The sequence below is a fragment of the Myotis nattereri genome (assembly GCF_964212035.1).
Source record: "Myotis nattereri genome assembly, chromosome: 1".
Taxonomy (NCBI): domain Eukaryota; kingdom Metazoa; phylum Chordata; class Mammalia; order Chiroptera; family Vespertilionidae; genus Myotis; species Myotis nattereri.
In genome coordinates, this window is record NC_138075.1 from 201,339,652 (window position 1) to 201,361,794 (window position 22,143).

General features: G+C 40.3%; 1 protein-coding gene across 2 annotated transcripts in view; it reads left to right on the forward strand.

Annotated features, from left to right (window-relative positions):
- Positions 1 to 22,143, forward strand: part of CORIN (corin, serine peptidase) — a gene marked incomplete at both ends in the record, with an annotated part of 202,761 nt that overhangs the window by 12,454 nt on the left and 168,164 nt on the right. For both annotated transcript variants that reach the window (XM_081088332.1, XM_081088333.1), the window contains one exon: positions 12,625 to 12,769. In XM_081088332.1, the coding sequence (XP_080944458.1) occupies positions 12,625 to 12,769 (145 nt within the window). The remainder of the gene's footprint in view (positions 1 to 12,624; positions 12,770 to 22,143) is intronic.

Below are 22,143 nucleotides of genomic sequence, written 5' to 3' on the forward strand. Positions count from 1 at the left end.
CCAATCATTTCATGTGAGAAACTCCAAAAATCGGGCAACTGTCTCTCCTTCTTTGAAGAGAGCTTTACAGTTGACATACAATATTATGTTAGTTTTAGGCATACAACATGGTAATTTATTTAACTTTGGAAGTGCCCCCTGGTAAGTCTAGCACCCACCTGACATCATACAGAGTCATCACAATATTACTGACCATTTTCCCCATGCTGGACTCTACATCCCCGTGACCCAGAAAGATGACTTATTCTCCTTAACGAAAGTAAGCAAAACCCATGGGATAAATACTTTAATTTAATAAATACTTTGATTTAGTACTTAAAAAATTTTTTAAAAGCAGACTTTTCTTTAAAAATGTTTGTTGTTCTGCCTGGCTGGCATGGCTCAGTAGTTGAGCGTCAACCTATGAACCAGGAGGTCATGGTTTGATTCCTGGGGTCAGGGCATATGCTGGGTTGTGGGCCGATCAATGACTCTCTCTTGTCATTGATGTTTCTCTCTCCCTCTCTCTCCCTTCCTCTCTGAAATAAAAAAGGAAATTAACAAAAAAGAATCAACCAATGAATACATGAATAAGTAGAACAGCAAATTGATATTTTTCTTTCTATTGCGCACTCTCTCTCCCTCTTCCGCTCCCTCTCCCTCTTCCCTCCTATCTTTCTAAAATAAATTTTAAAAAAAAGTTTTCAAGAAGGCTGAAGGATCCAGATCTTGTGATTTTATTCCTCTTTTATGTTATAAGTAAGAAAAGAGTGAAAAAAAGGAACAACACCAATTGCTTTCTATAGACTTCAAACCTTTGTTTGCATTTTCCTATTCCTTGCCTGTTGGTGAACAACTGGGTCCTGAATTTGTTCTGTGGGAGCAGCAAGGTGGACTCTCATGGTGCCCAGAAGGGCAGCACAGTGGCCAAGACCCCACAAGTTAGGATGCCCTAGGGTGGAGGGCCAGAGCCTGAGCAGGAGGAGGAAGGGGTGGATGGGTGCGTGGACCAGGGTGGGATGTGAGAGCTCCCTCAAGGTGACCATGGCGCCCTCACAGCAGAGGGTGCTGGGACAGTGAGAGATGTGTTATAGGCTGGGACTGATGGAATAATTGCACATATTAACAATAAGCCAGCTTTCTTACTGTTGGAAAAAAACAGTTAAAGAAAGGTAGAAAACTATATCTAGAACCCTATGATATGGGATTGGAATTGGAGATATGAGTGTAAGTGTATATGTTTCAGCATATAAAGGTAAATACAGAACTGAGGGGGGTAAAGGGGCATAAGAAGCACCAATCTCCGGTTATTAAAAAATAAGTCATGGAGATATTATGTACAGTAGAGGGAAAATAGTCAATATTATCGTAGTTACTTTATATGGCGACAAATATTTACTAGACTTATCGTAAGGAATGTAAATATCAAATTACTATCTTATACACCCGGAACTTGTATAATATTGTATGTCAACTATACTTTAGTTTTAAATAAATGTAAGTGTGTAAATAGCATGCCCTATGAGTACCAAGGAACACCCAGATCTTGGTTTTAAACACCATTTTCTACAAAAAGGAACCAGGCTCCTTAGAGAAATGGCTGATGGCAAGAATGAGGCAAGGAAAGTCCAACGTGCGTCCAAAACCTCCTGTTCCAGAAAGCAAGGAACGGCCCAGAGAACTCTGGGTGCGTGTTAAAAAGACAGTAGTCAGCTTGAATTGAATCTCACTAGCCAAATGGAGGGCAATTTGACCATCAAAATAAATAATGATAGGAACAGATTATAAGCCATTAGATAAAATAGGAAACCGTGCATATGTCAAAAAAATAACTGGAAGTTATTTACATAATTTCAATACCTCACCATAAATTACTTATTGATTACATGGCCGGGGAGAGGAGAACAATATCACAGGGAGAGCTGGCAGACACTGTCTTTACCATGTGATTAATATGATTATCATCCGTAAAGGAACAAATTGAGAGGATGCAGGGAGAAGAATGTAGTGTCACTTTTGTGATATTTCTGCTAAAGGTGTCTGAATTTAATCCTAAATCACAGATAAGGAACATTCTGCTAAATAACTGGCCTGTAATTTACAGAGGGTCAAAGTCATGGAAGTTAAAGGAAGACCGAAGGAAACCAAGGACGCATGAACATGTGGTCCTAAGTCGGACCCTTTGGTATAAGGGGTATTATTGGGCTATTAGCAAAACTTGAATGGGTTCTGAGAACTAGATGGTAGCAGTGAATCCATGTAATTTCCTGTGGTTTTGTAGGATAATGTCCTTGTTTGTAGGAAATATCCACTAACAGATTTTTTTTCAGAGTGATAGGGCATCTGGTTAGCAATTCACTCGCAAATGGTTCAGATAAAAGGTTCTTTACACTGTACTTCCAACTTTTCTATAAGTATGTGGTTGTTTCAAAATTTTTTTTAAAGGGGGGAAAAGTAAATTTCATTTGATAATTTCAAGAGATTTAAAAACATTTTATATTTGTATCTACACTAAGATAAACTTTATTTGTAACCATTGCAACTATTTTTGAAGTTAAATTTATTGGAGTAACATTGGTTAATAACATTACATAAACGTTAGCTGTACAACTTTATAATACATCTGTATATTCTATTCTGTGCTCACCGTCTGAAGCCTGGCCTCCTTCTGTCACCATATATTTAACTCCCCTTACCCTTCTCCTCCCCCACGCCCCTACCCCTCTGGTAACCACTATCTGTATCTATGAGTTTGTGTTGTTTTGTTTGTTTGGCAATCTTTTTTTGAAAGCAGTAAATAAGTTAGTGTACTATTAATATACAATTTAGTCTTACATTCCAAAAGGAGAATTTTTTCTAATTTCTTCAATTAAAAACAGGATTATTTATAGTCACTTAATTCACAATCATACTTTTTAACTATATTTTCTTTGGAAGGGATAAAAGCCAATACATCAAGAATAGGCAATTATTAAACATTTAAAGACATATTTTTCATTAGTTTAGTCTGTCTTAATTTGGATCTAGAGGTTCGCCTTTTCATAAATTAGATACATCCATAATATTACACATATTTTAAAACATTTATCATTTATATGTTTGGTTTTGTCTCAAAATGCAGACAACTTTAGCACTGGTAAGAAACTCAGGAGAATTGACACATGTTATTCTTTGCGAAATACTGTATTGTGATTTTTAAAATGTTTTAGTACTTGGGAATACTAACTGTGGAAAGATGTCAAAAACAAAATTAAAAAATATAATGGATGGACCAATGAGGTTTATACTCTCAAAAGCCGTCTTTTCATCAGCAGCTTCTTGTCATTTTAAGAAGTGTTATGCAGTTCTTAATACTTTGGGCTCCCTAATCATAAATATTAAACATTCAGAACAGTTTATATTGTAAATATGTATTAACATTATAAACACTTGAAACCATCAGTGGAAAGAAGCTGGGAAGGTAAATTATTTAATTATAGCTGAAATAATTCTAGTAATTCAATTTTGAGTGTTTATAAGAAATATTATTATTTCTTGTCACTGAAGTATTTTCAGCATTAGGCTGCTTCCTGTTGTAGGTTCTAATAAAAGGTGAAGTCAGTTTTCTATGTTCATTTTGACATTACCACAAATTATTTACCTTGTACTTACCATATAGCACTTAGCACAATAACAATTAAATGACTCTCTATAACTATTCTTTCTCCTCTGATAGACTGTTGTTCTGTGAATATTATTTTCAGTATCTGCTTGTCATAGCTGTCCAGTATTGAAGGTGTGCTTCCCTAATTGTTCTTGCATTGGACTGCCTATCTGAAGCTTTAAGGAGCCAACTTTCCAGTAACTTCTCCCATCCTAGCCTCCTTGGGGGAAGTCAATTCATACATTCCTTGAGATCTCACCCTTCCTCCTCTGTTCTAACATCTCCCTCTTTCTAATAGCTTCTTTAAGAGTATTAGAAAAAAAGAAAAGAATAGAGTATTAGACTTTGATGCAACTCTTTACCATTCTGTACCTAGCATAGTGAAATATATGAAGTAGAGTGAAGTATATGATGAATGTTAAGTTTGCTTTTATTATGGGTATTCACAAAGAAATTGCTCCTCCATCCAAGACATAAAATCCTTACTTGTATGTTTTTTTACTGCAGGATTCCTTTCAGCAGGTAGGTTCAGTAGGTTAAATGTTTTCAACATCTGTTTATGTTTTACTTTGCATTGAAATGCCTGAAATGGATTATTGTAGAGCATAAAATCCATTTTGTCTTGTATGCAGTCCCTGATTATTTTCAGCTGTAGAAAGTCAATATTTTAGTTCTTGACTCACTTTGCCAATCTGTTTCAATTTTTAAAAGTCACAACATGTCCATTGTTATTGGATCAGTGAATCAATTAGGTCTCTAAGATTTGCACAAATTTAGTAGCTTCCTTAGAGTCACATGAAAAATAGTTTTGGCTTCATTTGGCAATCTATTAGGCTCCTCTGGATTTTGCCATAGCTCCCTTAGAAATGCTGTAACTTATAATCAGGATGTGAAATTTAAAAAACTTTTATGAATAAATCTCAAATATTTTAATTTCCGGAGGCATGAATAACCCAACCCTCTTTTTTTTCCTCCCTGAAGCCTTCATTGTTTCCCCCAAAATATACTGAAAAAAAAAATTACTTCTAAGACTGTCCAATATATGCAGAAAGAATTCTGATCTTATATCTGCATGAAAGTAAATCTTTTATTATGTTAAGATTTATGTCTGCCATAAAATGATAAGGTTGACATGTTTGAGATTGCGGGCAAAGTCATCTCAAAACAGGATGCTGGGCCCAGCCAGGGTGGCTCAGTGGTGAGTGTTGAACTATGAACCAGGAGGTCATGGTTCGATTCCCGGTCAGGGCACATGCCTGGGTTGTAGGCTTCATTCTCAGTAGGGGTCACGTAGGAGGCATCAGATCAATTATTCTCTCTCATCATTGATGTTTCTATCTCTCTCCCTCTCCTTTCCCCTCTGAAATAAATAAAAATATAGTTTTTGAAAAGTTAATTGGAAAAAAAAAGTTAATTGGAAAAATCCCCACACAGGGTGCCGGGTCCTATTTACCTTGTGTAGGCAGGGAGTTGCCGGTGTTTCTTTCCAAGTCATCTGTGACAATCACAGTCATCTGTGACAATCATGGCCTTGCCACCTCGCTCTGAAAAAAACCGGGGTTTACCTTGGAAGGTTCTCCTGTTGCCTCTGAAGACATCTCCTCACCTGAGTAAAGATTATAGCTTCCACCAGGGAGACTGAATTGAGCAAACCCCATTTTATGTGTGGGAGAGAAATCGGGACTTAGAGCTTTCTGAACTTGAAAGGAACATTGCTAATACTGTTTTTTACTTTTCTTTTGCTTTAACAATTTTATTTATTTATTTATTTTTTTGGGGGGGGGGGAATATTTGTGGTCAGAGCAAGATATTTATTGTCTATCCCGTATGTGCAGATATGGAAATATGGTTAGGACAGGGTGGTGACTTTATAAGGTCTCCTAGATTTCAGCGGTGGAGACGACATTGTTCAAGCTGCCTCTGAAACATTCCAATCTCTTCTCTCATATTTCAGACGTTAGCTAAACAATGCTACCCTCAAATCAGAAACGCTGAAGTGATCCTGAGTATTGGATTATTATTATCTCGTCTCCTCAAAGGGAAAACATTTTGTCGGGATTTAGTCTCCATGTTGAACGCCCATTCTGGGATATGTGGCTATGAAACTCGGGGGACAGCTATCTGGGGCTGCTGCTGTTATGTTGATTTTCAAAGGAGAATGTGGGCAGGGTTGGCTTGTGGACCCATGCGTTCTGGTGTGAATTGGGTAATTTCATTTTGAGGGAGTGCAGGAGTTATTTGAACTTTGTATGCTTCAATTAAATGCCAGAAAATGGATGAAAAGACTTACTGAAAACCAGATGCTTCTTCTTCATGCCTCTTGGGACATCAAAAACAAGCAGCACAACAAAAGACATTTGGGTTTGGCAGAGTTCACTCACAGATGAGTTTGGCGGCATTTTGCTTATTGGTAGAGTGGGAGAATTGTGGAGTATTGATAGATACCTGATTTGAGAAGCGTCTAAATCACTGATCTCTTATTCAATAAATCTACCTTTACTTCATGTAAAGTACTCTTTCACAGTTTATTGATCACAGAGAGAATAACATCTAGTACTAGAAGATTTTCTTATGCAAGAAGGTAATAGTTGGCTCATTTTTGCTCGGTGGGCAAAACAATTCAGATCTCATTTTGGATTGATGGTTGGGTAAGACAAAGTTCTGAGGTAAATATTTCTTAGAAAGTGTACTAGTAGTCTTACTGTCTGCAGTTTTTCAGAACTGTGAGGGCATTAACCTGTGACAGTGTAATATCCCCCCGAGTTTAGAGGGAGCTTTTGTGTCCTGTTCAGGCCACACCTATCGGAGTGACCTTGTCATCCTTGGAGGCTGTTCTCTGCACTTTGAAACAGCCACGTGTGAATACGTTTGCAGTTTATTACCTTCCTGACTAGAGAACTAAGCCCCAAACCAATACATAATGTTCATTGTGGATACATTTTTATTTTTAATTGTTTTTTAACATTGTAAGCAACTCTTGTTGTAGGACAGATGGCCATGGAATTCTGCCATAATTTTGAATACAGTTCCATCCATTAAAATGCACATTCTCATTTTGTTTTAAGAATATTTTGATACTTTGACTTGGTCAAATCATAAACTTCAAAGCAGTAAAGCAAGTTTTACTAAATCCACCAGATTGATATATGAATTAGGACACCCTTTGGGTAGCAACATTTGTGCACCTCAAATTAACAGACTGTTGATTAAGCATCCTGTGTTGGCTCAGACTACATAATTGTATTTTAAGAATATAATCATTTTGGTATTTATAAAATCCATAGTCTAATGTCACATTTTGAAAGTAGAATTAATCTTTAGATTTCAAAATACTCTGTTAACCAGTAACAGTTTGTACACTACTTCAAGTTTGCCTGATCTTTGGTCGTAATTTAAACAAATCTTCATTGAAATGAAAACATCAGCTTATCTCTATGTTTGATGCTGTACCTTAAGAATAGCAAGGTGATGTTAACCTCCTTGTAGACCATATCTTTAGGTGAATATTATCACTTACAGAGCTATTGTAGGTCAAGGGTGGCACCTGCTTAGCAAAACTTTGAAATAGGGAATAGATTATTTTTTGTTTTTGTTGTTAATTGGTTTTTGATATGTTAAATGTGAACTTGAATCTCCTTCCTATTTCAATCTTTACTATGGAAAATTATGTTTCTTTTACTACTTATAGTCTACTAAGCATAATGATATCCATATCTTTGAAAACTAATGATCAGGGCCAATACTTGCATCCCATCCTCAGGGCAAAAGATTCTAATTTATAGACATTGTAGGAGATTTCACATATTCCAGAAGTCTGCCACCAATGGATTTCATGTAACCCATCTACATCCCTTCCTTTCATTGCATTGTATAAATACAGATGTAACCTGCCATTCTCCAGAGCATTATCTCAATTTGTTGCGGTTCTGCGTCCCAGCATTTGTCGACAGTTTGGCTCAAATAAACTCACAAAAATTCTTTACAGGTTTGAATGTTTTTATGTTAACATTACAAAGCAAACAATAAAAAGTAAGGTTGGTGGAAAGGCTGGCAATATCTGGACTAGATCGTCTTGCAGTCCCTTTAGAGACCCCACATTTTCTATGTACTTCAGCAATCTCCGATCTGGTTTCCCCATATCCTCACATGCCCCCTTCTAATCTCTAGCTGCACACAGGTGTTCTTTTCAAAATGCTCATTTGGATATGTCACCTGAGGCTTAAAACCCTCCAGGGACTTAAGAGACCAAGACCAATATCCTTACTGTAGTATAGAAGACAAACTTCAATGTGCACGTGAGTCACGTGGGGCCTGAGGCTCCGCAATCCTTACCAGCTACTAGGGATACTGATGCTGGTAGTCTGAGGACTGCCTTTGAGGAGCAGGATCTGGAGATCCGTCTAGGCCTGCCCTGCCTGTACCAGACTCATTGCTCCCACTGCTTTGCATGCCTGCCACCTGGCTCTTTCCAGCTCCTGATAAGTATTCTCTGCCTGGGAGGACCTCCCTCCAACTCCCAACCTGCTGAAGTCATGCCCTTTTAACATCAGCTCAATAACAAGGGTTGGAGAGGTTGTAGAAAAAAGGGAAGCCTCATTGACTGCTGGTGGGAATGTAGACTGGTACAACCACTATAGAAAGCAGTCTGGCAATATTCCTTTTGCTGTCATCCTAGCTGCATAAAGCAGGGTTCTTGGTGGTTGCTGTGTCAAAAGTCATCCCATGTAAAAATCCATGTGGAACAGGGGGTGGTTTCCAATTTGATTCCTATGCTTGAGGGGTTGTGCAGAGCCCAACAGATGCACACATCCCATTAGTAAGTAATCGTGGTTAAGAATGACATGCAAATATTTTTAAATTTTAATTTATGTGTAGTATTTTTTCACCTGGCTACTAAGTTTTTAGGATACAAATATTTATAAAATTGTTGAACTAAACTACTTAATAAGTGGAACTGTTAGTCATTTCTTGCTTTTTTGTTTGTTTTAAATATAGAACACTTCACAAATTTGCATGTCATCCTTGCACAGGGGCCATGCTAATCCTCTCTGTATCATTCCAGTTTTAGTATATGTGCTGCCGAAGCGAGCACATTAGTCATTTTTTTTTTTAAAAAAATGTCCTTATTGATGTTAGAGAGAGGGAAAGGGAGAGGGAGAGAGAGAAACATTGAGCCTGCAATGGAGGCATTGTGCCCTGACCTGGAATCAAACCAGCGACCTCTTACTGAACCTACTGAGCCACAGGGGCCAGAACCTGTTGGGCATTTCTTTTGATCTGGGACTACTGAAACCATTACCTGGATGCAGAGAGTGCTGTGTACCAATTATGTCTGGGGATCTCTCTTTCAGGGGGTCAATAGAGTTACAAGGCTACTAATTTTCATGTTAGCATAGGTGGTATTTTTAAAATGTCTGTAATAAAATCCACAATTTACTTTTTGAAACATAATTTTCTGACTAACTTCGAAGCTCATAATGGTGAAAGTGAGAATGGAATTGAACTAAGAGTGTTTTTTTTTTTTTTTCTGAGCAACATGCAAGGGTGGTTTCTTTCCAAGGTTCTTGTCCAGATGGATTCGAAGAATGAAGACACAGACAAAAGGTGGTAGATGAAAAGGTGGAAATTTATTGGAAACTAGTACAGACTTAGAGGGTAGCCCACTGAGCTCCTTTTCCTAAGGTTTATAAAGGCTGCAGGTCATTGTTTCTTGGTGCTGCCTTCCAATTGGTAGAATATCACCTTCAAAGTGTAAACCCCATGCGGTGCCCCCTCTGTTGCTCCCCCATCAGTGGTAGAATTCTCTGTCTCCTGTTTTCCTCTTTCTCCCATTTGTCAGCATTTCTCCATCCTCTCTGAAAGTTGGTTTTCTTCTTTCCCCCCATACCCTGTGGCTTCTCCCTATCTTCTGTGAATGGATGTCTTCCTCTCCCCTTATCCTGTGGCACCTTTTGTTCTCTGTGAATGTATGCCTTTTGGCAGCTCCAAGCCCCCAACCAACTATGCCTTCCTCCCCCATGGGTCCCCTAATTCCTAAAGCTCCCTAAACCTGCCCATTTTACCCCTAAAACTCCTTTCAGTAGTCCCATAAAAACTGATTTTATTATATTTTAGTATATTTTCCCTGAAAGGAAAAGATTTTTACTTTTCTACCAAATACATTTTCTTCTCCAAGTGTTTTTGGATGATTCGGGAATAGTCTTTGTAAGGCGTATATTATTTAAAAAAAGAGGCAGTATTTGTATAATTATGTACAGAGTAATTTTTGTTCAGGTGCTTTAATCCACTCATTTATTCAGCAGGTAATAATCGATTCTTGACTGTGTTCAGATGCTGTTCTAGATGCTGGGCTACCCTCATGAGAAAAGGGTAATATTTATACATATAGAGGGATACAGCTGTGTTAGTATTACTTATGCTGTGATTATGTTTTTACAGGGGCAAGAGTAAATTTGTACTTTCTAATCTTACAAGTATTTGTTGGTTGTTATAGTTTATAGTTCGTGTTGCAGTAGTATTTCAGTTTGAATAGCCCTGAAACTCGTGTTTCCCTTTTGTTCTACTGATGTAACACATATAGTCTTGATAAAATTTGTATTCTATTTTGAAGATTATTTTATGTTTGAACCTTTGTGAAGCAACCATGTTTTTCAGCAAAAATTAGGCAGTTTTGTCTGCCAATTGCCACCTAAAAAGTGATATCAGGTTTCATTATGGGCCCTAATGAAGATTTACAAAGGTCTGGAGCTATGAGGAAGGGTCTATGTTTGCTATTTAAAAATGTACCAGTAAGTCACATGTGTAGGGCTGGCGACTGATGCCATGTGTGTGGGTGACATTGTGGGTGCCGGGGTTCTTGTTCCGGCATCTAGAAAGGTTCAGCAATCTGGAGAAGGGCTGTGTGTAACTTAAATAAGAGTCCAGAGATGAAGCATAATTTTGAAAGGCATTTGCGAGTCAGAGGAGCCTAGCTAAAGAAACTAAGATCTCCTCATCTCAGGATCCCTTGCTTTTTATTAACACAATTTGTCCTAAGGCAAGGTGAAGATACTTCAAAGGGTCAGGTTTCCTATACAGAGTCCATTGTCAGATTGGAAGAATTTGTCTATGGCTGTTCAGGTGTTTGGCCAGTAGGAGGCAATAACATGTAGATTAAGATGCCCTGAGCTGTCTGGCAGCAAGCAATCATCCCTTTTCAGGTTTGGGGAAATGCCCTTGCCACTCCAGATGATTCAGCCCTTGCTGACATGCTGGAATTGGCTTCCGGCATGTGGGGAGAAAGTGGGTGTGAGATAAGAGCTCACAAAAAGAGGAGGAATGGCCAGAGAAGAAGAAAGAGAAGTCAGAGGAAGAGAGTGCTTGAAGCAGATGGGAGTGGCTAACTGAGAATCTCTCAGATGACTCTGAGATGTCATTACAATGAGGTCTGGGAAATGTCACTTGGATGTCGCAACATGGAGGTCGTGGGGAACACAGCAAAAGCTGTTTTGGTACAGTTGACAGAAGTGGGTGCCAAATTGCAGTGGCCACAAGAGTAAACAGCAAGTGAGGAAATTTGGACAATAAATATTAATTCTTTGAGCATTTTAGATGACAAAGAAGGAGAGAGGTTGTGACTGAAATGGGAGATAGGCTTGAGGACGGATTAGCAAAAACAAAAAACAGCTGGAAGAGACCTAAGCATGGTAAATAGTGGATGGCAGTGTTACAGGAGAGAGAGATGCTGTTAAGCACTAGGCACTGGAAATACGTGGCTTAACTTGAAAGGAAGTTTGGGACTCAAGAGAGATTCAGGAGGCAGTTACACAGAGGTTGTAGTTCAAGCTCTGAAACTGTGAGAGGAGAACATGCAGGAGAGTCCGAAGTCCAAGAGAGAACCGCCAGAAACACCTTCATCAAGGGAAATAACTCAAGTTAGTGAGTTATTCAAGTCACTTTTAATTCCATCTCAGACCCTGTTGAAAAAGTCACTCACTGCATGAAGCTAGCCATTTGCAATAAACTAGTTTCCAGACATCGTTTCTGGCAAGAGATTGAACTAAGCAAAGTTTAAAGTATTTGAAGACGAGAACTTTATGTGAACCATCACTATGGCACCTCATCATCCGCTCACAAGTGGACAGGCTGCAGGGTTGATGTCCGAAGGGATCACAAGTGTTCAACTGGACAACCCGGCAGGCTCTTTTATTGTTCAACTTGTCACTAAACACGTGGTCAGTAATATTAAAACTTGCTGAAGTATTAATGGCTGAAAACTTATTTTACCCAGATTCATGCAGATTTGGGTTAGGACTAATGAGCCTAACAACAATGAAGTCTGGAGAATGTTTGTCTACACCCACTCACCAATGTCTTATACACTATACTAGACAGTCTTTGCTTATAACTCTGGGCCAACGTGAGTTTTTGCCATAGTTATTTATGGCCCTTTGGAATAATACTGAATTGGCAAATGTGTTTTAAAAAAAAATCAAGATGCAGTATCATTAAAAGTTCATGCACTTCTGAAAAACATTTCAGAAATATTGATTTGCTCTTCCCTGAATGTGGTTGTACTGTTATTTGTTAATTTATTAGCATGATTTGGTGTCTAAACCTCATTTCATGTCCTAAAGGACACACAGCAAAATCTTTTAGGAATGCTGCTGCTTTGATTGGATGGCGGCTGTGCTCTGCAATTTCATGCCATGTATTGAGTTGCTTTGTAATATTAAAGCCATGTTTCATATTTCTCTCTTTTTTTACTAGAATTATCACCTTTATTTTATAAATATATATTATATATATATTTCAGAGAGGAAGGGAGAGGGAGAGAGAGAAACCTCAATGATGAAAGAGAATCATTGATTGGCTGCCTCCTGTACGCCCCCTATTGGGGATCAAGCCTGCATCCTGGGCATGTGCCATCAACTGGAATCGAACCCAGGACCCTTCAGTCCACAGACCAACACTCTATCCCCTGAGCCAAACCAGCACGGGCTCATATTTCTCTTTTGCTTTAGGTCTTGGGCACTGAGGAAGATGCCGTGGGTGATGGCTGCTCTCAGCAGCTGACGACTGCTAACGTTCTCCGCTTCCTACTGCTGGTCCTGGTTCCATGTATCTGCGCTCTCATTGTCCTGCTGGTCATCCTGCTTTCCTTTGTTGGTGAGTGCTGTCATTATTAAAGAAAAATGAAGTCAAAATTAAAATTAGCATGATTTAGCCAAAACCGGTTTGGCTCAGTGGATAGAGCGTCGGCCTGCTGACTGAAAGGTCCCAGGTTCGATTCCGGTCAAGGGCATGTACCTGGGTTGCGGGCACATCCCCAGTAGGAGATGTGCAGGAGGCGGCTGATCGATGTTTCTCTCTCATCGATGTTTCTAACTCTCTATCTCTCTCCCTTCCTCTCTGTAAAAAATCAATAAAATATATTTAAAAAAAAAATTAGCATGATTTAGAAGAGTGATTTCTACTTAGTATTTATATAACCTAAAATATCAACTCAATAAGAGGGTTGGCTGTTGACTAACTTAGGTAAACCTGCAGTTTTAGCCACTATAATCACTCTCCTAGTTATTATTAATACTAGAGGCCCGGTGCATGAAATTCGTGCACAGGAGGGGGGGGGTGTCCCTCAGCCCAGCCTGCACCCACTTCAATCTGGGACCCCTCGGGGGATGTCCGACTGTCGGTTTAAACCAGCAGTCGGACATCCCTCTCAATCTGGGACTGCTGGCTCCCAACTGCTTGCCTGCCTGCCTGATCATGCCCTAACCACTCCCTTGCCAGCCTGATCGACACCTAACTGCTCCCCTGCTGGCCCGGTTGCCTCCAACTGCCCTCCCCTGCCAGCCTGGTCACCCTCAACTGCCCTCCCCTGCAGGCCTGGTTGCCCGTAACTGCCCTCCCCTGCAGGCCTGGTCCCCCTCAACTTCCCTTCCCTGCCAGCCCAGTAACCCCTAACTGCACTCCCCTGCCAGCCTGGTTGCCTCTAACTGTCATCCCTGCAGGCCTGGTTGCCCCAAACTGCCCTCTCCTGTCAGTCTGGTCACCCCTTACTCCCCTCCCCTGAAGGCCTGGTCCCCTCCAACTGCCATCCCCTGCTGGCCATCTTATGGCAGCCATCTTGTGACCACATGGGGGTGACCATCTTTTGACCACATGGGGGCAGCCATCTTGTGTGAGAGCATGACGGTCAATTTGCATATTACCACTTTATTATATAGGATTAATTAATGGATTAATTAATTCGATACATTTAAGGAGTGATTACTAGGTAGCAGAAACTTCAAAAGTACCTGAGAACTCAAGGATGTTTAAATTAGTCCTTTCTCAGGAAGTCACAGTTGAGAGGAAGAAATGATTGTCACACAAGGCAACACATGTTGATGATAAAGGTATATACAAGGTGCTTTGGGGACAGTCACCAGGCTTCATGGGGCATTAACATTTTAACTTTTGGAATAAAAATAGAAATTCAGGTTAGAAGGCAGTAGTCCATGGGTCACATTTGGCTGAGAAAAAAGCCAGGGTAAAAGTATAACCCATGAAAGATGCTGATGGACTAGGGAAATGGGAAATTTTGGTAGGAAATGCAGCTAGGTTGATGGATAAAGAGCAAATGACACAAAATCTTACATGCCGTTCTAAGGGATATGGGCTTTAGCACGTAGGTCATAGGTTTTCAAAATCTATTTCATAGGACCAAGGTTCTGAGAAAAAGACTCAAGGATTACACAATTATTTTCTTTAAATTTCTATTTAAAAAAATTGAACTCAAATGTACCCTCAAACTCAATGTTACATATTAATTTTTAACAAAGCAGAGACCAGAGAAGTAATTTGTGCTGACAGATTTACTCATTTGTATTTGGATCTTGCTATCTCTCTTTAAATGAACAGTATACTAAGTTTAAAAGGTGAGTTATTGGGAAAAAAACACACACAAAACAACTCAAAATCTTGCCATTGATAGATACTTATTGCTATGAGTCAATTTATTTGAACATGTGCAATCAAATAAAGTACAGAAATAAATAGCAAGGTGATGCAGATCTAGTTGCACTACCAATGATTTTAAAATATTTTATTTCACCCAAAGTATCTATTATTTTTGTTGCTCAATTTATAAGTTATACATTTAGAATTTACACTGAGTGGCCAGATTATTATGACCGGCCAGATTATTATGACCACTCCATTAGTACTTTGTTGGACCACCTTTTGCCTTCAATACTGTGGCGATTCTTCTTGGCATTGACTCCATGAGATGTTGAAAGGTGATGTGAGGAATCTGACACCATGCCTGATGAATAGCACTGTCCAGTTCTGTGAGATTTGATGGTTGATGGCTGCCTTATGGCTCTTTTAACTTGATCCCACAAATGCTCAATTGGATTGAGATCTGGTGATTGTGGGGGCCACCTAAGCAAGGTAAAGTCTCACTCATGTTCTTGAAACCACTCCTGCACAATACGAGCACCGTGGCATGGCGCATTGTCTTGTTGGAAGAAGCCATCTCCATTGGGATATGCCATCAACATGATAGGATGAACTTGATCAGCAACGATACTTAGGTATGTTGTGCTATGCAGACGTTTATAATCATCTGGCCCTCTAGCAACTTCAGCGCAAAATTATAGCTAATTTGCCTACAAATGTCAGGTGGTCATAATAATCTGGCCACTCAGTGTATAAGGTAAATTAATCTCGATAAAATACAGCTTATGTCTATGTTGTGGGTATTAGACTCTGAGTGGAGGAAGGATGTTATTAAAACAGTGCTTTAAGTGGGTTATTATTTATTTATTTAAATAATTTTTTACAGCTTCTTTGAAATATAATCCACATACTATTCAATAGCTTTTAGTGTATTCACAGATAAATGCATGTCTCCATAGTCAATTTGGGAACATTCGCATTATCTCAGAAAGGAAATCTATGCCCTATAGTTGCCATTGTCTGCTCTCTCCATCCCCTCCTTCTTCCCCTCTGCCCAGCACTAAGTACCAATAACTGACTTCCTGTCTCTACAGATCTCCCTGCCCTGGACATTTCATATGACCATATGTGGTTTTTGTGACTGGCTTCTTTTGCTTGGCATAACACTTTTAAGGCTAATCTATGTTGTAGCATATATTAGTACTTCATTCCTTTTTATGGCCAAATAATATTTCATTAGGTAGATATGCCACATTTTATTTACCTATTTAACAATTGATGGACATTTGAGTTGTATCTATCTTTTAGCTATTTTGAATTGCGTTGCTGTGAACAGTCATGTACAAGTTTTTGTATGGACACATGTTTCATTTGTCTTAGGTTTATACCTGGTAGTAGGATTTTTTTTTTCCATTTCTGTACGAGATTAGGAGGTACACCAATTTTTAACCACTTAAATTTTTTAAAAAAAATTACTGTTGATGTACAATATTATATTAGCTTCAAGTTAGTTGTAATTCTGATGTGGTCATGGGAAGATGCCAGTACCATGATTTCCTACTCCTCCATCTTGACTGGAAGAAATTAAAATCTGTAACCATTTTTTTGGTTTGTTTATTTTTAATTAATCCTCACCTGAGGACTTTCCATTGATTTTGTAGAGAGAGTGGGAGGGAGAGAGGAGGGGGAAAGAGAGAGAGAGAGAGAGAGAGAGAGAGAGAGAGAGAGAGAGAAGAGAGGAGAGAGCGAAAGTGCCGGGAGTCGGTCCATCCTTGCTGTTTCAAGGGACCTGGCATATATGGCATACATATATGCCATTCTTAATATGTTTGCTCACCTTCTTGGCACTATGTGTTTTAACCAAGGTCACCTCTCTGAGAAAGGTTGTTTCCCCAGGTAGGGATTTTCCCCTGAAGTTAGGGAGGGAATAAAACCCCTTAACTAAGTGCCAGGCGCGTAATTAAATCACTTTAACTACGAACAATCATGCTTAAGGTACATAATCTTTACTCCCTGGAATGGAGATAAGAAACGCCCTAACCTTTGGAATAGAGATTGATAGGATTGGAATCAACTGGTATAAATACAGATGTAACAAGACAACAGAACCTAGACACAGAACCTAGACACAGAAACCTAGACACAGAACCTAGACACAGAACCTACACAGAACCTAGAGACAGAAGAACTTCGCTGGAGAGAACATGGCAAAAAATCCTGGACAGAAACTGGAGACAGAACCTAGAGACAGAACCTAGTGAGAGAACATGGCAAAAGATCCTGGACAGAAACTGGCCACAGAACCTAGACACAGAACCTAGACACAGAACATGGCAAAAGATCCTGGACAGAAACTGGCCTCAGAACCTAGAGACAGAACCTAGCAAAAGAACATGGCAAAAGATCCTGGACTGAACCTGACTACAGAAATTGGCAAGAGAACCTGACTAGAACCTGGCGACTGAACCTGGCTGGAGAACCTGGACAGAACCTGGCTGGAAAACCTAGTGAGAGAACATGGCAGGAGAGCCTGGATAGAACCTGGCTGGAGAACCTGGCTAGAGAACCTGGCTTCAGAACCTGGCTAGTGGAGAACCTAGCAAGAGAACATGGACACAGAACCTGGCTGGAGATCCTAACCAGAACTTCGCTGGAGATCCTGACCAGAACTTGGCTAGAGATCCTGGCTAGGCTGCTGATCAACTGAATGCTGTCTCTGTGACATTCCTTCTTCGCCGACTCCATCCACAACTTTGGGGAACCCTGGACCTGCTGGGGCTGGACCCTAACACGAAAGAGAGAGAGAGAGAGAGATGTGAGAGAAACACCCCAATTGGTTGCCTCCCACACACACCCTGGTGCAAGGCCAGGGAACAAACCTGCAACACAGGTATGTGTCCTAGACTGGGAATCGAACTCACAACCTTTGGGTGTGAGGGTGATGCTCTTATCATGGAGCAACACCGGCCAGGACACTGTAACCATTTTTAAGTGCTATTTTAGCCTTTAAATAATCTTTAGAAAGTGGAAGTTTTTCAAACATCTTCAAAAGTAATCATTTTGTAGTTCTGCATCAGTTGGTTTGATATAGATATATTGAAGTATCTGTCCAAATAAACATTTTCATTTTATAACTGATATGCTTGTTGTAGTGAGCAATAAAATCACTTTATATCTTTTTTTTTTTTTTTAAAAAAAAACCCTCATTAAATTCTGTTTACTTTTAAAAACATTCTGTTTGGTTTGAGTTTACAACTCCCTGCTCTTTCAAAGTTTTGTAGCTATTTCTAGGTCCACAAAGGTTGCTAAGGGATGCTGGAATGTCAGTTGTGCACCAAAGAGCTCTAGCTTAAAAAGTCAAAGAGATAATAGTGAGAGGATTATCGATTAGGAAAAAGTAATAAAAGCCCTATGCTGACAAACACAGATGCTCTATGTGTATTTAATTTTGTCTGTTTGGGCTTCTGTCATGCATAAAGTCAAGATGGTAATAAAACACCTTCTGAAGATAAAAGAGTTGGGCTTTATGAGAAATTATTTCAGCAATAGGCTATAGAAGAGAGCAGTACAAATAGTTCCTCACCTCAACCCCTAAACTGGAGTTGGAGCTACACATGTTTAGTTTAGTTTGGTATTTCTAAGATCGGCAGATAGTCTGAGCAGCCCGTATGATTCCCAAAGATTTGGATTTTAAAATAAGGTCTTTGAAAGGAAAATTAAAGAGTGAGAAAGCTACAATATTATACCTAGTTTTTTATTTATTAAGTTACAGTCTAATACTGAAGGACCATGTGACATGGAGAAAGAGCTTAAAATTTGACAGGAAAAGGTTGAGTTAGCATCTTACTCTCTCCCATTTACTGGATGTGTGACTTTAGGTGCCATACTTTACCTTCTCTGTGAAATGGGGACTATAATCCTTATTTGTTTCACAGAACTGTTATGGAAGTCAAATAAAATAATTGTCAGTGTTTTTATAAGTGACAAAATTCGTAATGAAAGTATTCGTTTTTGCTTATAAACATTATTAAATCAGGTAATTATTTTAATGAATAGTTTTATTTTACTTAAAATGAACTCAAATGTGTTTATCTTATAACTCTATCCATAAGAATTAAAACCTTTGATCCTGGCCTGTGTTATTCAGTGGTTAGAGCATTGGCCTGAGCACCAAAGGGTCACAGGTTTGATTCCCAGTCAAAGGCATGTACCTGGATTGTAGGTTTGATCCCTGGCCCGGTCAGGGCACATTCAGGAGGCAACCAATTGATGTTTCTCTCTCACATCAATGTTTCTCTCTCTCTCTCTCTCTCTCTCTCTCTCTCTCTCTCTCTCTGTCTCCACCCCCCCTCTTCTTCCCTCCTTCCCTCATTTCCACTCTCTGAAAAGCAATGGAAAAGCTATCCTCTGGTGAGAAATAATAATAATAATAATAATAATAATAATAATAATAATACCTTTGTACTATGACCCATAGCCATAGTAATCTTATAATCTACAACCCCCTAGCCCCATAAACGAAGCCATGGCCACAGTATATTTTAATTGCCAATAAAGTAGCTAGAAAGGATAAAGTTGACTGATTATTGGGTTTGCAATGTGATGACATTTATGCTGAGACCCGAGAATTACTTTCAGAGGTTAATTCATCTATAATAATAAAAGCGTAATATGCAAATCGCTCTAACGACTGAACAGCAGAATGACCATCTGGACGACCTTCCAGATGACCTCCAGATGACCACGCTATGACACCCACTAGTGCCAGGCCAGCCAAGGCGGGTGCGATGCAATTGGCCGGGTGGGCCCCTCCATTGCCCCATGATTGCCCCACAGAGGGAGGCCAGGCCACACTTTGTGGGGTGATTGATGGGGGGGCTCCGTGATTGATCACCCCAAAGAGGGAGGCCCAGGCCACCCAGCCGGCAGCCACAGAAGGAGGCCCAGGCTACTTGGCTGATAGCGCTACGGCGGGTGGGTGGGGCCTCCCTCTGCAGGGCAATCCATCTGGGGACCCCACGATCTATCGCCCCACAGAGGGAGGCCCAGGCCACTGGCCAGTGATGCTGTGGTGAGTGTGTGGGGCTGGTCAGTGATCACCTCTCAGAGGGAGGCCCAGGCCAGCCAAGTGACCATACCCCACACCTGTCACTCGCAGAGGGAGGCTACTGGTGGTGGGTGGGGAGCAGTGCCACACAGATGGCAAGCAGTGGCAGCAGCAGGGGTGGGGCCAGCTGCTGGCAGCCAGCAGCTCAGAGAAGGAAAGCCCTGATAGGCCCTGATCACTGGCCAGGACTAGGGACCCTACCGAGGGGCCCAGATTATGAGAGGGCACAGGCCGGGCTGAAGGACACCCCTTCCCCCTTCCCCCCCCATGCATGAATTTTATGCACCGGGCCTCTAGTTCCTTATAAGAAGTAAACTGGCAGCAGGTTGTACTGTCATTACATGTCTAGAATCAGCTTATGCCATGGAGCACTTTATCAGACATTGAACTAATACCCTAAATTAAAGTAATTAAATGTATTTGCAATTAAAATAAACTTATTTTGAGAAGCATACATATAACAGAAGTACAATAGCGGATATAATTTGATACTATTCGTTCCTTTAACAAACATTTATTGAGTGCCTGTTATGTGCAAGTCTGTGGGCTACCGGCATTGGGTGCACTGGAATAAAGCCTATTCTTACAGACTCCATGGGGAGTGAGGGAGGAAGGCATTACAAACAAAAGTCATGCAATCAATTAATTACAACAGAGGTAACTCCTGTGTGGGAAGAGATAGTTACTATGAGAGCTTATGGCAAGCGACTGAACCCAACCAGGTGAGGGAGCCTTCCTTGAGCGAGTGGCCCTTTCAACATAAACTCCACGAAGATGAAGTAAGGGAGTGACATGATTGACCTGGTTGGGGCTTTTAAAAGGTGCCTTTGTCCCAGTCCCCCAACCCCTCTCCCCAGAGAGATGAAGGGATTAAGAAGCACAAATTGGGAGTTACAAAACAGTCCCAGGGCTGTAGAGCACAGCGTAGAGAATACAGTCAATAACACTGTGATAACCATGTGTGGTGTCAGGTGGAGACTGGAAAGACTGGTGGAACACTATGTAAAGTATGTGATTGTCTAACCACTATGCTGTACAACCAAAACCAATCTATACCAGTAAAAGGGTAATATGCTAATTAGACCAGGTTGACTAGACATCTTTTGGTCATCCGGTCCTTCCGGACAAAGCCATGGTGGCGGAGGCCAAGGCAGAGGTGGTTAAGGGCAATCAGGCTGGCAGGGGAGCAGTTAGGGGTGATCAGACCAGCAGGGGAGAGCAGTTAGGGGCAATCAGGCAGGCAGGCAGAGGCAGTTAGGGGTGATCAGGCTGGCAGGCAGAGGCAGTTAGGGGTGATCAGGCGGACAGGCAGAGTGGTTAGGGGTGATCAGGCAGGCAGGCAGGCAGGCAGGTGAGTGGTTAGCAGCTAGTGGTCCCAGATTGTGAGAGGGATGTCCAAATGTGGGTTTAGGCCCGAACCCGGTGGGGTTCGGGCCTAAACCAGCAGTCAGACAGGCCCCCTAGGGGTCCTGAATTGGAGAGGGTGCAGGCCGGGCTGAGGGACCACCCCCCCCCCCCGTGCACAAATTTTGTGCACCGGGCCTCTAGTACAACATAATATTGAAAGTAAACTGTACTTGAAAAATAAAAATTAAAGTTAAAAAAAGGTGTCTTTGACAGCTGTGCAGAGAAAGGGTGGGAATGAGTAGAGTGTGTGGCAGGGGAAACATTGGGGGCTTATTACAAGAGTCTTAGAAATGTGGTGCTTGGGGGATGGTCGGCACAGAATTTGCAAACTATTGTTCATTCCATTTAATTTCACCAAAGTTATGGTCCAAAACATCTCATTAGAATGCTTTTAACCACCCCCGCCCCCCCAAACCAGGCTTCAGAAAAATTGGTTTTAAAGGCTCTTCTACTCATTCACATTGAAAATAAATTTTCTTTGTTTTAGTTATAAATTTATGAAGAATGGCCTAATGTCACCTTCCTAGTTTTCTTAATACTACGAAAAGTCTATGTGTGGCCTGTTAATTGTTTATTTTTGTCTTTAAATGAAGAAAACAGAAACATTATAATGGAGAGTATAGGAAATATGGTAAACAGTACATTTTTCTTGAACTCAAGAATAATTGTCCTCTACAAAAGTGAGTTTCCTCTTTGAAAATGCCAGATGGGATGGAGATCATTGAATTAAAATATAGTTTAGCTCTTAGAAGGTTTCTGAGCAGCCTGTGGCTTTTTACAAGGATTTGGAATTATAAAGATCTTAATTTCCTGGCTTACAATGTATTTTGAAAAGCACCTTAAAATGGAAAACCTCCCAGATCTTTATTTCTCTACACACAAAATTTAAGATGCTCTATGATCCTTTATGACCTGACTCCACGTTCCTTATTTAAATCCACAAATTCCTTTAATAATCCTGGCCCTTTTGGTACAGATTCATCAACACAGACTTCTCAAACTTGAGAATATATATATATATATATATATATATATATATATATATATATATATATATATATTAACTACTACGACCTGAGGTTAT